The sequence below is a fragment of the Bubalus kerabau genome, chromosome 4, assembly GCF_029407905.1.
Source record: "Bubalus kerabau isolate K-KA32 ecotype Philippines breed swamp buffalo chromosome 4, PCC_UOA_SB_1v2, whole genome shotgun sequence".
Classification (NCBI taxonomy): Eukaryota; Metazoa; Chordata; class Mammalia; order Artiodactyla; family Bovidae; genus Bubalus; species Bubalus kerabau.
In genome coordinates, this window is record NC_073627.1 from 180,861,493 (window position 1) to 180,882,838 (window position 21,346).

General features: G+C 54.9%; 1 protein-coding gene across 2 annotated transcripts in view; it reads left to right on the forward strand.

Moving 5' to 3' along the window:
• EIPR1 (EARP complex and GARP complex interacting protein 1) overlaps positions 1 to 21,346 on the forward strand; it is a 67,546-nt gene that overhangs the window by 8,110 nt on the left and 38,090 nt on the right. Inside the window, exon 3 of one of the 2 annotated variants that reach the window (XM_055579544.1) lies at positions 6,717 to 6,849. The exons of the other annotated variant lie outside the window; for it this stretch is intronic. Coding sequence (XP_055435519.1) covers positions 6,717 to 6,849 — 133 coding nt within the window. The remainder of the gene's footprint in view (positions 1 to 6,716; positions 6,850 to 21,346) is intronic. 2 annotated transcript variants of the gene reach the window in all.

Here is a 21,346-nt window from a genome sequence, read left to right on the forward strand (position 1 = left end):
CGTGGACGCAGGTGCGGGGATGTTGCGGAGACTCACCCGCCTCAACCCTGGGGGAGCACACGCGAGGCTGTGCCACGCGGCTCAGCCAGCCTTCGTAACCCTGCCCCCTGGGGGGTGGCGTCAGTAACCCCGCCCCCGGGGGGGGCATCAGTCACCTTGCGGGACTGTCTGGTGCGGATGGGCGTGGTGAGCCCGCTCCCGTGCAGACGCACGGCTTCGTGTTGGCACGGTCACTGGGAGGTCATTTGGTGATACCTGTCTAGAGCTTCACGTGTAAATGTTCACAGTATTTAACGTGTATTCCATACACTGAAAACGTCAAAAAAGGTTTACACGCAAGGAGCATTATTGGGACGGTACAGAGGATGGGGAGAACCGGGAGGCAGTCACACTGTGCACAGGTTAGGTTGCAAAGTAGGACCTTCCAGTTGTGACGGCAGAGCCACGTGGGTGCCCTGGCTGGATCTCCTTCCTTTCAGAATGGTGTCACTCACCGCATGCATGGCAGCAGGCTTACGAAAGCTGAGTCTCCTCAGAGCCATCACAGCTGAAAAATCAAGTGATTCTTAGATGTTAAGATCGTATGTAGTGTGTGATCACTAGTGTGTAAAAAAAAAAAAATTGTAATATATACAAATATCAAATCACTCCATTGTATGCCTGAAGCTAATAGAATGTTCTGTCAATTATACCTTTATATAAAAAACGTATATAAAGTACAAAATTGCATCTCTGCATAGAATAAAGACTAGAAATAGGTCAAAAGGGCCCACACCCTGAGCCATGGTTATCTTTGGAATGTGAGTGTGATGTAAGTTGTTTCCTTACAATTTCTGGTTCTCTGAGTGTGTGTTTGTGTTTGTGTTGCTTTTCTCCTGGAAGATGTCAGATGGGACTGATTTACTTATAAAAAGAGTTAGCCGTGGCTGTCCCAGAGGCAAGAGGAGAGTGGCCCCGTGCAGCCTGGGGTGCTGCTGGGGGATGGGGGAGGAAGGCGCCCAGTGCCAGCGGGGACGCACGTGCCTCCTCTGGAAGGAGCAGCGCAGCGTGTGGTGGGGGCGCTGGGGCCCGGGCCCAGAGCCAGTGCACGACCGGCTGTCTTCTCCCCAGCTACTTGCGCTTTAGTTCCACTCAGTTCCGGGCCTGTACCATTCACCTTTTCAGTAGAACATCAGTTTTTATTTTTTTCTGGCCGCATGTGAGTTCGCCAGCCAGGGGTCGAACCACGTGTGTTTTAGATGATGAGCCCTCCTCCCCGAGTGTCCCTGTCCCCTGCCCCGTCCTGCCCTGCTTCCCGCGGCGAGGGCGTCCGGGGGCCTCCCTGTCCCCTGCCCCATCCTGCCCTGCTTCCCGCGGCGAGGGCGTCTGGGGGCCTCCCTGTCCCTTGCCCCGTCCTGCTTTGCTTCCTGCAGCGAGGGCGTCCGGGGCCCCGCTCTGTGTCCTCCCCACCCAGCGAGTCGCGAGTGTCTCCGTGTGAGTGCTGTGTGCATCCCCCTCCTGGGAGCGCTCGCAGCTGCCTGCAGCCTCAAGCTGATGAGAGAGAAACGCGGTGACACCTGGTCCTGGCCGGGGACGCTGGGGAAACGGGGGCTGGACAGGTCCCTGGGGGGGTGTGTGGTGGGCAGGTGCCCTGGCCCCATCTTCAAACAGAAGACTTGGCCCTGAGCAGCCGCGTGGTTCCTCCCAGGGGCCCAGCTGGACTGTGGCGAGGTGGCCACTGAGCACCCCTGTCCACCCCTCCCCGTGCGTGCCGTGACTGTGACGCTCGGGCTGCTGAGGTTTGCTGTCCGGGCAGCCCCAGGGCCAAGCCCCCCTGCCCTGCAGCTCTGGCAGTGACAGTGACGTCGCGTGACCCCCCAGCCCACCTGGAAGCCCCCCGCCCCTGCCCAGGCTGGGCCCTTGCTGGGAAGGAGGGCTGCTGGAGGGTCTCTGGCCCCAGGCTTCGCCTCAGGCCGTCAGCGCCTCCCCGCAGCTGGCGATTCCCGGGGAAGTGCCCGGTGCTGGACTTCATGCTCTTAATTCAGCTCAGCTCTTTTTCCTGAAAATTTCAGGAGCCGTCACAGTTGCTGGCTTCTCTGTGTCTGATGAGCTGCTTTATTTTCTTTCCCTTTTCTGTTGCCTGGGGCCCTGCCTGTGGTCAGAGCCGGTCAGGCCATCCTGGAGCCTCCTCTGTCGTGGGCTCCCCTTCTCCCGGGGGGAGGTGTTCCTTTGGTTGGGAGCTGGGCTTTTGCAGCGTGGGGGTTTATTTGCTTCTGCACTGGGCTTTCCCTGCAGAGGCCGCCTGCACATTGCTCGTCCCATTGAGGAGCGCCAGGCTAACCACCATGGGGTCTCCATGAAGCCCTTTCAGGTCTGTGCCTCGAACCCACCCCACCCCATCCTCCCATCTCACTCCCAGGAATCGCTCCCCTCTTTGTGGTCTGAGGGCTCTGGTCTCGCCATATTGATCATGTCCTGTGTGTCCTTCTTGAAGCAGTTCTGCTGCGTGTGTTTCTAGCTTATAGGTGTACGTGTGGTCACGAGGAGTGAGCCGGCCGATTGTCCCACTGACCCGCTCGCGCCCCAGCTTTTCCCTGGCCCCTGACCACATGTGCCCTCACTGTGGGCTGAATGCTGTGTCCCCCTCCAAACCCGCACATGGGAGCCACCCCCAACGTGACAGCGGCAGAGGGGGCCCTCTGGAAGGCACTGGGGCCGTGAGGATGGAGCCTCCTAAGGGTAATCTCCTGGCTGGTGGAAGGGTTGAGATGTTATGAGAATCCCCAGAAAGTGACAGAGATATGAAGTGAGCAGGCGCTGCTGCAGAAGGGCCCCCAGTGGCCCTGCTGGGGCGGCGTGGCCCCAGACCTTCAGCTGGGAGCCACGAGGAGCCGTGGGCGCAGTGCCTGGAATCACCGCAGCACGAGCCTGCATGGCTGAGGTGTCACCTTCCCAAGCTGCAGGCTGCACGGCCGGCTTTGGATCTGGATGAGAGGTAGGGTGCGCCGGTGGGGAGGCTGTGGCGTCTGCTGGGGGTGGCTGAGCTGAAGCTTCTCGCCCGGCAGCCTCGCGGAGGGCTGTGGTCAGTGCCAGGAGGACTTCCCATGGGAAGATGCCGATGCTTTACTTTTCCTAGGGGAGAACTTTCGCTTTTTAGTTTCCAGTTTTGCCACTTTTTTTTTTTTTTTTTTTGCCTCTGAATTTTTGAGTTTATGAGTTCAGTGAGAGATGAAACGGACAGGGTGCTTCGGCCTGGGGTCACATGCTCGCTCTCAGGATGGGGGCCGCTTTCTCTGAGCCCTGATTCTGTGAGAACACGAGCGGCCTTGATTAAGAGCACCTTCACAGGCTTCCTAGTAAGTTTGATAGCCCTGGCTCCTAAACCCTTACAGAGTGTTATCTACGCCCTTAGCCCTGCATTGCCAAGTCCAGCGTTAAAATTTTAATAATAGTAACTCAAAATATGAGTTTGAGCTTCATTGAAAGTAAAAGTCGCTCAGTCATGTCCGACTCTTTGCAACCTCATGGACTATACAGTCCATGGAATTCTCCAGGCCAGAATACTGGAGTGCGTAGCTGTTCCCTTCTCCAGCAGATCTTCCCAACCCAAGGATTGAACCCAGGACTCCCACATTGCAGGTGGATTCTTCACCAGCTGAGCCACCAGGGAAGCCCTTGAGCTCCATTCTGAGCTGTTAACAGCATTTTAAAAGCTCAGCAGGGCCTTGAAGACCGCAAGTAACACTTGCACCCCAGCCGAGCACATGCGTTCCCCCCTCGGAGCCAACAGGAATTGCTCTGTCTTCCTCATCCCCATCGTCTTTTGCTCTCACCCTAACCATACTGTTTTCTCCATGATGTAGCTTGTTTTTGTGACCGGCCCGCAACTGCATGTGTCAATGTGTGCTCACTGGACGTGAGCAGCGTAAATGGTGGTGCCCTGGGCATAGGCAGTTGGGTCACAGCCTCTCTCCTGAGATGCGGAGCTGCCTGGTCCTCTGCTGACCTGCTGTGGTGCAGAGCCCAGCGTTCTGGCAGGTGGGCACCCCCTGCGCCCCGACCATGGGGGGTCCACGGCGCATGTTCTGGAAGGAGCCTCACTGCTCCAACTTTGTCAGCCCAGGTTTCTTCTCCTGTAACTGTGGCTAGTAATGATAGATCATCCTGTCACCATTGAGCTCTTTTTAGGATTAAAGGAACCAGCGTGGTACAAATAGCTCAGGTGCCTGTGGCGTATCAGTCCCCATTCCTTTGACCCCTGCTTGTCTGCGGTGCTGACGTCCCCTGCCTTGCCCGAGAGTACCTGAGGACAGCGTCTCCGGAGGACGTGTCCCGTGGCCCAGTCCGTGAGCCTGCTGTGGGCGAGGACGTGTGGAAAGAGCCTAGACTCTGAAGCTTAAAGGGCACATTACTAGAGTGTCAGATTAGGAGAGGTGGGCCTGGGGGTGGTGGACTCTTCCACACCCCGCCGTGGAGGGTGGAGGCTGACGTTTCCCTGCTGAGCGCCTAGGAGACCCGCGGAGGGTAGACGCCCTGCCTGCTGGTCCTCACAAGAAAGAGGAGCCTGCCCCAGGCGGGCGCGGGGACTCTGCGGCAGCTGAAGTGCGGGAAGAGGTCAGGCTGGAAGGACGGCTCCCCAGCCAGGAGCCGCCCGTGTGCAGGGGAGGGTGTGCGCGCCCCTGGGTCCACAGCCCCAAAGGAGGACCCGGAAACCGGCGCTCCCGTGCTCCCCACGTGGCGGTCCTGACGGTGCTCCCGGCCGTCAGGACATCAGCTCAGCGCATCCTTTTCTCAGCGCTCACGGATTTTCTGATAAGGAGGAAACGTGTCAGATACTTAGAAAGAAGCTTCTTGCTCACTCTTACAGAAATTGTTCCTGGTTTTGTGTGTTGCCATTTAGTCTGTGTTCCCATGCGACTGTTATAAACTTTATATAGAAGCTGTCCACCCAGAGTATTCCCAAACCCACCGTGAAAGCTACATTGGGCTATGAGTGCTGGAGAAACTGACTGAAAATAGTTTCCAAGATTAAAAACAGTGTTGCTGGTGTTTAATCTCCTCACTGTCCCCGGAGAAGGGTGGCCTCAGCCGGGCCGCATAGTCCCAGCAATCCCGGGACCTTCGTCCCCGCATGGTCATCGCACTCAGGGACACTGCGGCTCGGGTCGCACAGGCTGTAGGGGGCAGTGGTGGGCTTTGAGTTCTGCCCAGGCCGGCCCTCGAGGGACAGGGGAGCGATTGCATGTGAGAACGTGATACGAGGGAAGCAGCCAAGGACACAGCCAGAGGCCCTGGGCCAGCAAGGGGAGGTGCTTCAGGTGCCATGGAAACGTTTTTTAAAATAGCATTTTAGTGTTTGTTCTGACTGCAAAACAGTGCTTGAAAAAAATTTAAAAATAAAGCCAAACCACAAAGAGGTAAAGGAAAAGCCTCTATAATTTCATCACCCAAAGGTAACCAGTCACTTTCTGATTCTCTCACTGGGACGTGCTTACTTTTTAGCAAAAAGCGTGTGGAGCATTTGTGCGGCTCTTTTACTGCTTCTTTTTTCCTTTTGTCCCCTGGAGAAGGGATAGGCTGCCCTTTCCAGTATTCTTGGGCTTCCCTGGTGGCTCAGCTGGTAAAGAATCCACCTGCAGTGCAGGAGACCTGGGTTCAATCCCTGGGTTGGGAAGGTCCCCTGGAGAAGGGAAAGGCTTCTCTCCGGTATTCTTGCCTGGAGAATCCCATGGACTGTATAGTCCGTGGGGTCGCAAAGAGTCGGACAGAACTGAGAGACTTTGCCTTTCCCTTTCCCTCTTGTGTATGTTATGGACCCTTTTCCTGGCACTGAATGGTGTTCAGAGAAGAGTAGCTGGCTTCACAGTGTTGTATTACAGTCGGCTCACCTGAACAGTTCCCCGTTGCTGGGCACATAGGTGGCTTGTGTGTTTCATTATGACAGTCAGTGCCATGGCGAACATTCCTGATTGGATATAGGTCTTTGTGCAGATCCATGATTATCAGTATAAATTGATTTCAAAAACTGTAAATTGTATTTTCCCCAGTGACTTGACTGTTGCTGAGAGAGTGAATGTGGGCATCATTTTCATCCTCCAGAAATTATCCGGAAGAGTGCGGCACCAGCACGTTCAGCTTTTCCTTCAGTGGCTGAAACACGATGCTGTCGTCTCCGCTACATGACCAGAGGTGTCGACGGCTGTCGGCCTTGTTTTTAGGAAGCGTTTTAAGCGGTGCTGACCTGACCTGCAGCACTCTCTCACCCCTTCCGTCCTCCGTTGCTTCCAACATGAGCTGTGTCCACTGCGGAGGGGCCCGGTCGGGGCTAAGCCTGGTCCTCGGCAGGCAGCAGCGCCCTGCTCCGATCAGCCGAGCTGCAGGCCTGGGACGGTCGCGGCGGGCGGCCCCCTCCTGGGGGCTCTGGCCGTGACACCGGCTGTGGCCTGCCTGCGCCACGTGCGGGGCGGGGGTCGGAGCCGTCCCCGTCTCCCCTCTGGAGGGCTGGGCGTGGCGGGGATGGGGTTCTGGGTTCGCAGGCTTAATACTTGGCAGGGATTTCACACTTGTCTTCTGAGAGGCATAGAGTCAGAGGCGCGTGTAGAATGAACGCTGTTAGCGCAGTATGGAACTGGTAAAGGTGTCCAAGGTGCGTTTGGTTCTCCTGTTGGTCTCTGTGGTCTGTGAAGGCGAGTGGGAAGTGTGTGAGCTTCTGACCGGCTCTTTCCTTGTGTCTGTAGATCCACGTCATAGACTTTGACGACGAGAACAACATTATCAATAAAAATGTGCTCCTGCATCAGGCGGGGGAGATCTGGCACATTAGTGCCAGCCCCGCAGACAAAGGCGTGCTGGCCACCTGCTACAACAAGAGTGAGTATCTCTGGGGGTCTGGGTGCCCGCGGACCACCTGCTTCAGTGAGAGTGCGTGTCCCGGGGGTCTAGTGAGTGTCCCCGGGGGTCTGGGTGCCCGCGGACCGCCTGCTCCAGTGAGAGTGCGTGTCCCGGGGGTCTGATTGTCTGTGGAGGGGTGGGTGTGTGGTCCCTAAGCTGTGCGCTCAGGGCAGTGCTGCTTCACAGAGCAGCTGTTACACTGTGGGTGGATGGAGACTGGAATAAGCGGCTATTACAGTCCAGAGCCCAAGAAAGGAAGCTGGACCCACAGTTGTGCCCTGAGCATTGACCCCGAGGCAGGGGAGGGATGAACCTGAGGGTCTCCACTGGGGGGCAGCCACACTCACCCTCACTCTCCCGCACCCTCAGAGGGCGGTGGGCTTGCGTCTTTCTCACCATCTCTGTGCGTGTGAAACAGCCAGAGGGTGACGGGTCAGGGTCTGGGAGCCACGCCTCTCACTGCGCATGCGGACTGCGGGCTGCATGCTACGTGCCTCCACGGGCTTCCGCCCGACCCGCCGATCGCCCTCCAGTCTCTGGGACCCTTTACCGTGTGTACAGCCTACGTCACTACAACCTGCAGGTAGACAGCATCTTGCAGAGTTCTGTTCTGTCTTGGAAAATGATAGCGAATTTGCTGTAGGTTGAAGTAACCTTGACGTTCAGACACTTTCTCCGAGCAAGCCGCCCTCCCACCCATCCAGCGCCCATTGGTGTCACGGGAGGACTGGAGACAGATGCAATGTGTGCCCCCCATGCTATCGATAGGGAGCTGATTCTAACTTTAGCTGTCACCTGTGAGTTGGGGAACTATTTCTCAGTGCCCGGGTGCTGGAGGGGGAGCCGTGTTAGTAGTAATTTCTTGGGACCGTCTTCCGTGTGGAGCTTGCTTGGGGCTCCTGGATTCAGGGCACAAAACTGCCAGGGCCAGGCATGGGGTGCTGGGAGTCACAGCATCAACCACGTTCGCTCCTCAGTAATCAAAGTGTCACGTGTCGTGTCCAGTGAGCGTCGTGCTTCCGAAGGGGAAGGAAAGCGCTTGCATCTGCTGACCCCCGGATTCACGGGGTCCTTCAGACAGGTCTCCATGTCTGGCAGGCAGACGCAGGCTGGTCTGTAGGATGGCTCTCTGCCTGGCTCGGGCGGCCTGGCGTGGCCTAGGCGGGGCCTCTGTTTAGGGGACGGAGGCTTCTTGTGTCGCCGAAAGTGCTTCGCGATCACCCGCCCTTCCCTCCCCGGCCCTCCTCCCTGCAGGTGGCCTCCAGGTCCAGCCACTGTCTCCTGCCGACGGGTTGGCGGGTGTCCCTCCAGAGACGGCCTCCTCTTCCCTCGGCCTGCAGTCGAGCATCCCCCCTGTCCACACTGGACCTGTGGGGGTGATCCGGGCCGCAGCAGCGCCCCAGGCCCGAGCCGGCTCCTCTGAGGGGTGAAGGTGACCCAGGGGGTCCCAGTGCCCTGGCTGGTGCAGCGAGCCACTTCTTAGGCCTGAAACCTTTCGCTTCTCCCCAGTGACCTGCTATGTGGAATGGGTGCGACCATGGGCAGGAAGTGTGGCCTTTTATCACTCCGAGAGGGTGTGTGTGGGCTTCAGGGGCTGGAGTTCCTCCTCCTCCTTGTAAGCACCGACAGGAACCGAACTGCGGTATAACTTAGCTCACCTGCCAATTTCTAGGTCCCCAGCAGGAACAGAGGCTGTGCCGGCTTTATGGTCTTGTTACTTTTAAAATTGTTTATTGAATTATAGTTGCTTTTCAATGTGTTGGTTTCTGGTGTGCAGCAACGTGATTCAGTTATACGTATGTATGTATGTATTCTTTTTCATAATCTTTTCCATTAGGTTTATTACAACAGATACTGAATATATAGTTCCCTGTGCTGCACAGTAGGACCTTGTGTATTTTACACATAGTAGTTTGTGTCTGCTAATTCCAGATTCCTGATTTATCCCTTCCCACCTTTTCCCCTTTGATAGCTATATGTATTTTTTTCTGTGTCTGTGAGTCTATTTCTGTTTTGTAAATAAAAAAATTTGTATCATATTTCAGGTTCCACATATAAGTGATATCATATGATATTTGTCTCTGACTTCCTTCACTTAGTATGATAATCTTCAGGTCCATCCATGTTGCTGCAAATGCCATTATTTCATTCTTTTTTATGGCTGAGTAGTATTCCCTTCAACCCACTCCAGTACTCTTGCCTGGAAAATCCCATGGATGGAGGAGCCTGGTAGGCTGCAGTCCATGGGGTTGTGAACGACTGAGCGACTTCACTTTCACTTTTCACTTTCATGCCTTGGAGAAGGAAATGGCAACCCACTCCAGTGTTCTTGCCTGGAGAATCCCAGGGACAGGGGAGCCTGGTGGGCTGCCGTCTCTGGGGTCTCACAGAGTCAGACACGACTGAAGTGACTTAGCAGCAGCAGTAGCAGCAGTATTCCTTTATGTATACATACCACATCTTCTTTATCCATTTATCTGTCAATGGACATCTGGATTGCTTTCATGTCTTAGCTATTGTAAATAGTGCTGTGATGAACATTGAAGTGCATATATCTTTTCGAATTAAGAGGTTTTTTTCCCCCCAGATATCTGCTCAGGAGTGGGATTGCTGGATCATATGATAATTCTAGTTTTAGTTTTTTGGGGGACTTCCTCCTTACTGTTCTCCATACTTCTGCACCAATTTACATTCCTACCAACAGTGTAGGAGGGTTCCCTTTTTTCCAGCCCCGGCTGATCCAGGGTATTCGAAGCGGGGACGGCGTCAGCGACCTATTTATTTATTTATTTATCAAAGATATAAAGAATAATAGAATGAGGATAGCTCAGTAGGAAAATTCAGTGGAGAAAAGAGGCTGAGTAGCTTGGTTTACGCGGGAGACCAATAAAACTTCAAGACAAGAAGCTTGCACCACTTACGGAGGCCGCAGGCGTCCCTCCGTTCTCCCAAAGGAGAGGAGACACTGAGGCCTCCCGGGTCGGATCTTAGAAGCCCAGGCATAATTAGTAAGCATGGCGGGTTCTGTGCTCCAGATGGAGACTCAGCCAGAGTGAGAGAGAGAGCGACATGGGGAGACCAGTATTTCGAGAAACTGATCCCAATTCTTTATTTTCCAGAGTCTGTTTTTATACACTGAGATGTTATACAAAAGTCACGTGGGGACAGCAGTCCTGACTTTTATTAAAGTCAGGTGCTTCATACAAATGTATACAGAGGTCTTAGGGGTGTTACATCATCTTCTGGCCAGGGGACCTGCTGACAAATTTAGGACCCTCTCCTTGTGACGGCGGTCAGTCAACACTTATTTCTCCAGGGGTGATTATTCTTAAAACAGACGCCACCCAAATAAAGTTACATTCCTATAGGGTGAGGGTGTAGTGGGTTTTAGTTAAGGAAAGAATTTATTTGGCCTACGGTCTAACGTGATTTATATCAAAGGTTAATACTTATTCTATATATTCATTAATGTGTATAAGGGCAGGGGATGTGGAGACTTAGCAGTAAACATTGGCTCAACAAATGAAAAACCCTTCACCAATACAATTTCTAATCAGCCCACTATACTTATACTAATAGTTTTCTAACTTCTCTAAGGAACCTGTTTTTAGAAGGTTTAAAGCATCTCGTGCCTCTCACGGTTGGGAAGCTGTGAGCAATCACATGTGGCCGGACAAACCTGTCAGGCAGGCTAGAGAACCTTCAGAGGAGTTTGTAGGTTGAAACACTCCTATCACGCCCAGGAATTATTATTAACTGGAGCTCTAAGTTAACTCCTTCTCCGAAAGAGGTGGTGGGGGACAGCCCCCCGTAAAGTCAGAAGTGTAGGGGAGAGTACAAAGTAGTAAAGTAGGCAGGCTCTGGTTATGGGGGTAGATGCTCGAGAATTTCCAGGGGGAATCCTGAGGCTCGATCCTGCCTTTGCGTATGCTGAGCCTCCTTCCTCATGACCTTTGCCATGGGCGGAGTGCCTCACGCCGGCCCCCAACACTCACCCTCTCCAGCATTTATTATATGTAAACTTTTTGACGATGGCCATTCTGACTGGTGTGAGGTGGTACCTCGTAACTTTAATCTGCATTTCTCCAATAATTAGTGATGTTGAGCATCTTTTCATGTGCCTATTGGCCATCTGTCGGAGAAGGCGATGGCACCCCACTCAAGTACTCTTGTCTGGAAAATCCCATGGACAGAGGCTGCATGCAGTCCATGGGGTCGCTAAGAGTCGGACACAACTGAGCGACTTCACTTTCACTTTTCACTTTCATGCATTGGAGAAGGAAATGGCATCCCACTCCAGTGTTCTTGCCTGGAGAATCCCAGGGATGGGGGAGCCTGGTGGACTGCCATCTATGGGATCGCACAGAGTCGGACACGACTGAAGTGACTTAGCAGCAGCAGCAGCACTAGCCGTCTGTATGTCTTCTTTGTATAGGCTTCCCAGGTGGTGCTAGTGGTAAAGAACCTGCCCGCCAATGCAGGAGACATAAGAGATGTAGGTTCGATCCCTGGGTCTGAGTCAGGAAGATCCCCTGGAGAAGGAAATGGCAACCCACTCCAGTGTTCTTGCCTGGAGAATCCCATGGACAGAGCAACCTGGTGGCCTATAGTCCATGGCGTTGAAAAGAGTTGGACACAACTGAGTGACTGAGCACAGCACACAGCACATGTTTTCTTTGCAGAAATTTCTGTTTAGACCCTCTGCCCATTTCTTGATTGGGTTATTTTCTTGATGTTGAGCTGTATGAGCTGTTTGTATGTTTTGGAGCCAGGCCCTCGTCAGTCGCATATTTGTGAGTATTTCTCTCCACTGTTAGGCTGTGTTTCTGTTTCGTTCATGGTCTCCTTTGTTGTGCAAAAGCTTATAAATTTGATTAGGTCCCATTTATTTATTTTGGCTTCTGTTTCTGCTGCCTTGGGAGACTGTAATGTTCTTGGTTTTAATGGATTTTGCCACGTTTGGTTTATAGACCTGGTTTGGTGAGTGATAACTTGCATGTAAGCTCGTGACAGTCATTAGAGCAGAACCATCCCTGCTTTGTCAGCAGCCACAGGAGTGGCAGCAGCTGGCATGAAGGTTGGTGGCCCTGGACATCAGACGCTGTTTTAACATTTCAAGGAGCGGCTGCTCGTCACGCTCCCATTTTACTGATGAAACCGAGGCATAGGAAGGCTGAACGACTGTCCAGGTTGCGTGTCTGGTGGGGACAGGGTTGGGATTTGGCCCTGGATCCTGTTCCGGGTGGTGCCCTTGACAGCTGACAGTGTCTGTTCGGTCAGAGTCCCACCTGGGGAGGAGGGGGCCTGTTTAGAGCCGGCTGATCCATCTGGGGGCCCCACACTGGCGCAGCACGAGTCTCCGGCTCCAGACACGCACGCTACTCCCATGTTTAAACTCACCATTCTTCTGAGTTTTTCATGTACTTTAACATGAGATGTGGAAAGAGGGAACGCCTTTCATTCAGGCGGTGGGTGCTCAGCTAGCAGGCAAGAGGTGAGTCTTCTCCCCAGATCCATGTGCCGAGGATGAGCATGTTGAAAAGAAGTCAGAAAGTTCTCTGGGGAGAGCAGTCTCTGGGGAGCCCCCGGGAGCTCTGTGCTGACCCCAGCCCTGCAGATGTGGGGGTCCCCACAGGGCCAGCCCCAGGTGTCCTCTCCACCCCAGACTGAGTACAGCAGGGCAGGAAATGGAAATGGTCTGCACCCCGTTTTAACATGTACAGGTTTTCTGGGCTCTCTTGCTCTGTGGCTAACAGATCCGACGGGCTTCTCACTGGGAGGGCTGTGCGCTGACCAGCATCACCCAAAGATGACGTTGCCTGGGGCAGGATCCTGGGTGAGGGCCTGCGGTTCCGTGGGTGCCGTGCATGGGGGGTGAGTGTGCTGCGTGATCACTAGGTGTATGTTTCGTCAGCTCCTCTTCCATCTGGGGTTCAAGTGGAGGTCCTTCACTGGGGTCACCGTGTCTGGTGAGAAATGGGAAACCAGCCACGTGGAATATTATTTTGAGATCAAGTTACTGTTTTGATCCAATGCTGTTTCTTTCAGGTTGTAGATACGATTAACTCTTACTTGCCGAAAAAACTGTGTTTCTTTGTTGCCTGTTCCCCTGAATGGCTCATCTGTCATTGAGGAGTATAAGGTGGCCCTGGCAAAGAGAACACACCCCTGCTCATATCCGGCTCACCCGCCACTTGCCTGCCTGCGCAGAGGAAGCAGAGCTTCTGCACGGCCTGGACTGAGGGGTGCCGGGCTGAGGGGTGGCCCATTAGAGGGCCTGGCTGGAGGCCGGCGCCGGGCACGTGGGGCATGGTGCTCGCCTGGAAGATTCAGGCCGAAGCCCCACCCCACGGCTCATGGTGGGTGCCGGGCAGGTCACACACTGCTGCTGGCTCTTACCAACACACCATCCCGTTCTGCACGTGAGGAAATGTGGTGACATGACAGCCACCTCTGAATGCTAAGGTGCCAGGCGCGGGCAGTTGATTTACTAGAGGTTCTTTCGGTTTACTGAGATGAATTGGCATGTGACCCTGTGTTCATTTCTGGTGTACACCGTAACGGTTTGAGTCACACACAGTGAAGCTCTCTCAGCAACCTTCAGATACGCAGTTCAGATGAGATCAGGCGCGTTCATCAAATACACAGTACAGTATTGTCAATTGTGGGCTTTCCAGGTGCCGCAGTGGTAAAGAATCTGCCTACCAGTGTAGGAGATGCAAGAGACATGGGTTTGATTCCTGGGTTGGGAAGATCCCCTGGGTCTTGGGAACAGCTACCCACTCCAGTATTCTTGCCTGGAGAATCCCATGGACAGAGGAGCCTGGCGGGCTGCAGTCCATGGGGTTGCAGAGGAGTCAGACACTCTGATCACCAAGAACAGACACGGTTGAGCGCACAGCACGCGCTGGCACCTGGAGGCGCTGTGCTGTGTATCACATCCCAGGACCCGTTTATCTCATGACTGAAAGTTTGGACTTTCTGACCCCTTTCCCCCAATTCTCCACGCCCCCCAAACCACCTCTGGCGACCACTGCTCCGTTCTCTGTAGCTGTGAGCTCTTTTGTTTTTTTTCTTCTAGGTCTCACATAGACGTGAATTCATACAGGGTTCGTCTTCATATGGTGCCTCTTAGTGCGGTGCCCTCCAGGCTCACCTGTGTTGTTGCTAATGAAGGTTGCCTCCTTTTTGCACTGAGTAATGGTCCGCTCTGTGTCCACACCACGCCTCCTGTGTCCACTCACCTGGTGATGGGCACTTGGGTGGCTTCCACATCTTGGTGTGGTGATGACCCTGCTGGGAGCATGGGGTGCCCAGTGCCTCGTTTAACCCTGAATTACCGCACTTCCAGCAGGACCTTGCTACGGTGATTCGTCGGTGATTCCAGAGCCCCTGACCCACATCCTTTCAGGCTTCGAGGACATTGTTTCTGGGGCAAGGATTTTGTAAACACTTCTTGTTATAAAGATATTTTCTTCTTGTTGGTTTTTGTCACCAAGAACAGAGACATAACGGTCCCTACTTTTGAGTGATGTTTGTGATAATGCTCAAATCTTGGCGTTTAGAGGCCGATGAGATCAATGATCTTAACACAGGGCCTTGTTCTCTCTTTAGAAATCGATCATATTTTACAGACCCGGTATTTCGTTGCTTGTTCCAAATATCCCACACCCGCTGGGGTTATTCCTCTTGGCACCGAGTTGTGTGAGCTGCACCATGTTACCAGAGCCTCTGTTGGCCTCTTAGTTTTAACTGGAGGATAACTGCTTTACAATATTGTGTTGACTTCTGCCATACAGCATCGTGAGTCAGCCGTAAGTACACATCGTCCCCTCCCTCTTGAACGTCCCCACCCATCCCAGCCCTCTGGGGGTCACAGAGCATCCTGTGTTATACAGCAGCTTCCCATCAGCCATCAGGCCTCTGACTTTTGGCCTCATGCAGGTGAGGAGGGTTCTGACTGCCGGGTTCATCTGCGCCAGGCTCACTGCTTCTGGTTTCCGGTTTTGGGTATGGGGGCCTGGACAGTGCGTTCAGACAGCAAGGCCGCCTGCAGCGTGCTTGTGCAGCCGTCTGACGGGAGTTAGATGGGGTTCCACAACATGGGGGAAGTTTTTAATTAGCTTCTTTTCTTGGAGACGGAATCCTGGATTGCTTCTTACACTCCTGACTAACCTCTTTGGATCCCATCTGCCTCGTTTCTCTGTCCTCACTGACTTCCTGTAGCACCTCCAAATTTAGCATCATCTGGAAATTTAATTAATGTGCTGTTTACCGCTCCTTCCAGATTGCAAATGAAGATGTTAACTGAGATGTGGTCCCCCGGGCTGGCCGCTGGACACCTCCTCACGGCTTCATGCTCCCGTCATTTATCAGTGCACCTTGTTTATGGTCCTTTCTCCAGGTTTCAGGCCATGAGGGGGTGCTTAGACAAAGCCCAATTTGAATTAATTTTTCCAGTAAGACTGTAAAAAACCCTGTGCCCGATTTCTCCCTCAACCCCAGCCGTGTCGTTGGCCTTGTTCTTCCCTGCCCCGCTCCCCTCCCCCTGCCCCCCTCTTCCCGGAGATGCAGGCGGGGCCACCAGCTGCCCTGGCTTTGTGAGGCTGGACCTTCTCAAGGTTGCTCCTTCCACAGTGCTCTGCCCTGCCCACAGTCTCCATCTGCTCCGGTCTGCACGACAGAACCCACAGACGTGCATGAGCAATTGCAGCCTGAGGTCCAGGGGTCCCCCGAGGGCCCTCCCCTCGGCTTCTGCTCCCGTGGTCGTCCCTCTGGGCCTGGCTGTGTCCCAAAGCCTTTTCTCATGTGGGTGCGGTCCTTTCGAGTCTGGGCTCCACCCTAATGACCTCATCTGAATCGCCTCTTCAAAGGCCTTGTCCGCCTGTACAGTCACATTCTGAGGTGCTGGGGTGAGGACTTCAGCACGTGAGTTGTGGGTCGGGGGGAAATAGTTCAGTCCTTGAGAGCGGTGGATTTGTGACTCGTTTGTTTATGTGAGAGGTTTGGAAAGAGGTTTGGGGAGGGCTTCTATCCTGGTTAGGTTCTCAGACCCAAAGGTAGTAACCAGCCTCCATCACTCGGTGTGTCCCTGGGTTCCAGAAGTCAGCCCACCCATCCGGTGCGCCTCAAGCCTCCCTGCAGGCACTTTGCTGTTGTGTTTTGACTAGAGGTGAGACCTTGAAGGCCTGCCTTCTATTTTGATGACACTGTTTGGGATGTGGGAGGGGGCATGGCCAAGCAGGGCGTGGCCTTGAGCGCTGCCGTGGGGAGGCGTGGCTAGAAGGGAAGGGGGCGTGGCTGGTAAGGGGGGTGACCTTGAGAGCCCGGTGGGGGCGTGGCTGGGGTGGACGTGGCCTTGGAGGGCTGCCGTGGGGAGGCGTGGCTAGGAGGAAAGCCTGGCGGGGGCATGGCTAGAAGGGGCGGGGCCTTAAGAGTCCAGTGGTGGCGTGGCTGAGTGGGCGTGGCTTGGGCCCGCCCCTTGGCCTGCCTGGGAGGGGCCGGGCGGCGAGCTGGTGGCCTCCGGGAGAAACGCTGTGCTTGAGGGGGTGGGGGGGGCAGGCGCTGTGCATGCATCTGTAGACAGCTGGGCCTGGGCGGTGACTACCATGTGGTCTGGGCCCCCGGCAAGAGCAGGACTTTCCCGGAGGAGGCTGGGGGTTAGGAGCAGCCACTGGAAGGGCAGGCCAGAGTGATGCACCCCAGCCCCCCCGCCCCCAGCCAGGCGGTTTCGGGGTCAGATCTGCAATTTTACGAAATCTCAGAGGGACGAGAGGGGGCGGAGGAGGGGGCCCTGACCCTGAGGACGGTGGGAGACCCCGCTCCTGCTTCAGTCAGTGTATTCGTGTCACTCTGGTCCTGCGACTTGCTAGACTTAAAACCCTGTGAAGATGGTCTTTAAAGAAAGGTGCAAGTATCTGAACATGAGAAAAATCTCTGTGTGCTGGTGAAATTTCAGGAAGACTAACAGGCGCTGCATTAAAAAAAAAGGTGAACTCAAGATGGAGAACACAGGTAAAGCGTGCACACAGGGGCGATGAATTGGGGCTTTTAGAAGCGCCGGGCTCCGCGCCTCCCGCAACCCGGGAAGGCTGGCTGAGTGGCAGCTGGTATTACCAGCAGTGGAATCAATCTCGCGCCCCCGCGCGCGGGGGAGAGCAGCCCACATCAGGACCAGATGAATTTTTCAGCAGCGGAAGGTGAAATGTCAGGAAGACTGTAGATCACGCCGGCACAGGGTCCTCGGGAAATTAGAGCAGTGAAGGGCTGACAGAGCGGCGGCGGTGAAATACTGCTGCCGCGCCTGCCTGCTCCCGCTACAGTGAGCTGAGGACGACGGCCCGGCAGACCAAGGGCCGCTGCGTGGTCCTGGATCCAGCGCCTCTCGGGCCCATGGTCAGGCGCGCAGTTTGGGGGTGGCCCAAGGTCTTGCTGGGACTGGGGAGGGGTGGGAGTGAGAGGAAGCCTGAGGGAGGCTTGGGCCCGCTGATGAAGACCCCAGGGTGAGGGGTGAGGGTCAGATGCACGTGCTTAACTCTTCCTGGCCTCGCCCCCCACTCCTCCTGCCACCTCCCATCTCCTCTCCTGCCCAGGCCCCAGCTTGGGCCTTCAGGTCTCACCTTGACCACTGTAATTTGACTCCTACAACAGATTTTTTTTAAAGCACAGACGCAGGCTCTCATTTGGCTTCACCACCAGCCCAGAGCATCTGGGAGCCTGTCCTGGCCCCCTGTCTTCCCCTGACCTGGAGCACTTAGGGGCCCTCCTGGGCCTGTCTGTGTCTGTGAAGCAGGAAGTGTAACTGTGGGCTTCGGGTACCTGGTAAGGGGCTGTCCCACCTGCCCCGAGTTCTCTGTGGGCTGGCCCCACGCTGCCCTTCTGCTCCCCTGGTTGCTGCACTCTGCCAGTTCTCTGGCTGATTTTCATGCTAATCCCTCCTCCTTAAGCATTCTTCCAGTTGCCTGCCTGTCACAGTCTGCCTGTCCTGAGCCAGCCTGTTCCCTCCACCACCGAGCACCGGGCTGTGTGTGTCGGGAAAGGTGGGGGTGGGAGATGGGGGCTCTGCTAAAGATGGAATGTTCTAGAGTTTCCCTGACCTCCCGGTGCCGTCCAGGTCAGGGGAGCAGACTTCTCTGGAGGTGTGTCTGTACTGATGCTTTCTGTCTTCCCTGATCCTCTCCTGGGTTGCCTCTACTACTGCTGTTCTGTTAAAGACAGCGTGGGTGTCATTAGATGAGAAGGGGGTGTGGGCCCCCTGAAGGCGTCTGTCCTGGACCTGGGCGGGTGGCGGCCGCAGGGGAGCCCCTCCCTCCGCTCTTACCCAGGATGCCCTGCGCTTTTGGAGGCGAGCTGTTTTGTTAACGCCTGTTTGCGAGCTGTTTATTGTTGGAGCGTGTGTATGTGTTTAATTCATCCTGCTGCTCTCTTTTAACTGGTGTATCTAGACTATTTATGTTTTAAGTTCAGGGTCTGTTAAGGCTTTCCCGGTGACTCAGTCAGTAAAGAGTCTGCCCGCAGTGGGGGTGACCTGGGTTTGATCCCTGGGTTGGGGAGATCCCCTGGATAAGGAAATGGCAACCAACTCCAGAATTCTTGCCTGGAGAATTCCATGGAGAGAGGAGCCTGGTGGGCTACAGCCTGTGGGGTCACAAAGAGTCGGACGCGACTGAGCGGCTGACTTTCACTTTGAGACTGTTTGTGTTTAAGTTTTGCATGTGTTGGGCTGCAGCGGCTGTTTTGTTGTCTGTTTTTTGTGTCTTCCCTTCGTTTCTCGTCACTGTCCCTTCCTTACCTTCCTGTGGTTACTTCCACAGTTTGTGAAATCTCATTTATTTATGATGTTTCTGAATATGCTGTTTTGTATCATTTTCTTGGTGTTTGCTCTACATACATGACTTTTCAAGTCTACTTCTAGAGAAGTACAGAAACCTTCTATGTAGGTCTCTCTGCCCTCCTCAGTGAAAAAATATAATTATCTCAAGATTTTCTTAATAGATGTTGACATCAGGTGTGTCGTTTTCAATATACGTATATACTTTTGTTTGTATTGTTTTCGTCTTTTATTTTGCCTTTGGTTAAAAAATAGGAATTTAGTTTCCTAAGTGGTCCTCCCTCTGCAGCGTGTTACCAGATGTGCCCCCCGCCCTCTCCCTGCCACGGCCTTGAGCCACTTCAGCCATTCCAGTCAATGTCCTTACCTCTGTGCTTGGAGACGGTACTCATTCCTTACCGAGTTATTGTTAGAAAAACAGGGAAAGCGTGGCAATTCAGAAAGTCTCCATCTTAAACCATAAAACTGTTTCTGCAGGTTGGTTTTGAGTAATGGGGTTTTATGATGATTATTCTTCATTAGTCAGTCTGATGTAATTATATAAGATTTAAAAACCTTCCATTTGAAATCATGCAGGAGCTGTTTGCCCAGGTCTCACGCTTGTTGGTCGCCTCTTTCAGTTTCTGTGTCAGGTGGTGTGACGGGCGGAGCTCTTCCAGGATTCCCTGGTTTCCCTCACTGGTCTGGAAGTTTCCCTCAAGCCCAGGGCATATCACTCAGAAATCAAGTCAGGGACTTATTTGTGGTGCCTCATCATGTTTTGAATTTTCTTCATGTATTTGGGGGAAATTCCTAGGTTATTAGTCCCGTTTCCCCTCATGGAATTAAATCAAGTTTCCAGTTTCCCTTGCGGCTGGGACACAGCACGTGACCTAGGCTCCTCGGGTCAGATGTGGCCATGCAAGAGGGCGGTGGGGTCGCCGGTGTGGGGCTGCAGAGCTGCCGGCTTTGGGGGTGGGGGGCTGGGGGGCCGCAGTGCCGTGGCCTCCAGGTGGGAGCGGGTCCCCGGCACTGCGGTGGGCCTGCCTGTCAGTGCTGCTCCCGGGCTAGTCCCTGGTGTGTTTCCAGCACTGCCCTCGACGGCCGGACGGGGCCCAGTTCTCGTCACAACTGATGCGCCCTCTCATTCTTCTGTGTCCTAACGTCATCTCCACTTTCAATCGATGGAGGCAGCTTTGTGGATGCGGCTGAGGCTGGAGGGCTGTGCGCTGTGCCAGGAGCTGGGTCACCTCCAGTTACCACCCCGGGTCTGCAGGGGTGACGTGGAGGCCCAGCCTGTTCCCATTCTCACTGGGCTGCCCAGGGCCCCACGTGCCGGCCGCCTGCATGCCGTGTGCCCCTTGCCCTGTTGGGAGGAGACCCCGCCCTGCCGGGAGCTCGCGGTTGGGCGGGGACGACAGGCGCTACCCAGTACCCCCGCAGCGGTGGTGCCTAGGGCAGGGGCTGGTGGGGGTGGTCAGAGATGGGCTGCGGGCCCAGCGCCAGCTCTCCTGGTGGTGACCACTCGGCCGAGGCACAGGCCTGCCCGTCCTGGACGTGCCCTCCTCCCTCTTCCTCCATACATTGCCTGTTGCTGCGCTCGCTTCCTGCGGCCCATCAGTGTGCTGAGAGGCCGCACAGACAAAGTAGGGGACAGAGAGGAGAGCCCGGGGCAGGGAGGAGGGTGGGGTGGCCTGGCGGAGCCGAGGGCCTGGATTCGGAGGAGGGGACCCTCTGAGGGGCGCCTGGGAGACGACAGTTCTCTATTTACCACACACATTGCACTGGCTCCTTCCTGTGAGAGACTTGGAACCAAACACATCTTCCGGCGTGTTGGTGTCTGTTTCTCCCTGCTGAAGATCAGCTCTCCCTGTCACCTGAGAGGGCAGGGCCGTCCTGCTCCCTGAGCACGGACCGGGCAACAGGCAGGGGCTCCCTCCTCCAGACACCCCACGAGCACCCGTGTCGGATCCGGGGCTGGTCGGGTTCAGGGGAATTGGTTTCTTTGCTGCGGACCCAGAAGTTTCCGAACGCCTAGCTCCAGTGTCCCCCTCCCTTGCCACGCAGATATTCTCTGCAGGGGTTCTTCTCCTCCCTTCCACTCTGGAGGTTTTGTGCAGCTGTGTGGACTCTGGAGCCCCATGAGAAAGTCCCCTGGGACTCTTCTCTAGCGCACCTAGACATGAACTCTCAAACCGATATAACGTGACCAGAAATACTTTCCCGAGAGTTGGTTTTTAAGCCAACGTGGTTCAGCTGTGTTCGCTTGAGGGCCAGCATGTGCATCGTGAGCCCCCGGGTGAAACGGGCTGCCCCAGCTGGAAGGGGCGAATGCGCCCTCTGACCAGCGGCCTGCTTAGGAGAGTCCCTTGGCCAGCCGTGGACGCAGGCCTGTTCTCCTTGGGGTCTGAGGGCCCCCCTCTGCCTGTGGAGGGCGCGGGCCTGTGGAGGGAGAAGACATGTTCTCCTCGGGATCTGAGGGCCCACCTCTGCCTGTGCAGGGAGACCACCTCTCTCCATCGAGTCCCCCGTGTGTTGCTAGGAGCCAGGTTGATCCCAGAAGGTGAGCTTAAGAAGGAGGTGATTTATCATCTTCGAGTGGAACCCAGCCGGTGAGGACTGGCTCGTCATCCCCTGACAGTGCTCTCGGGGTGAAGGGGCATGCCC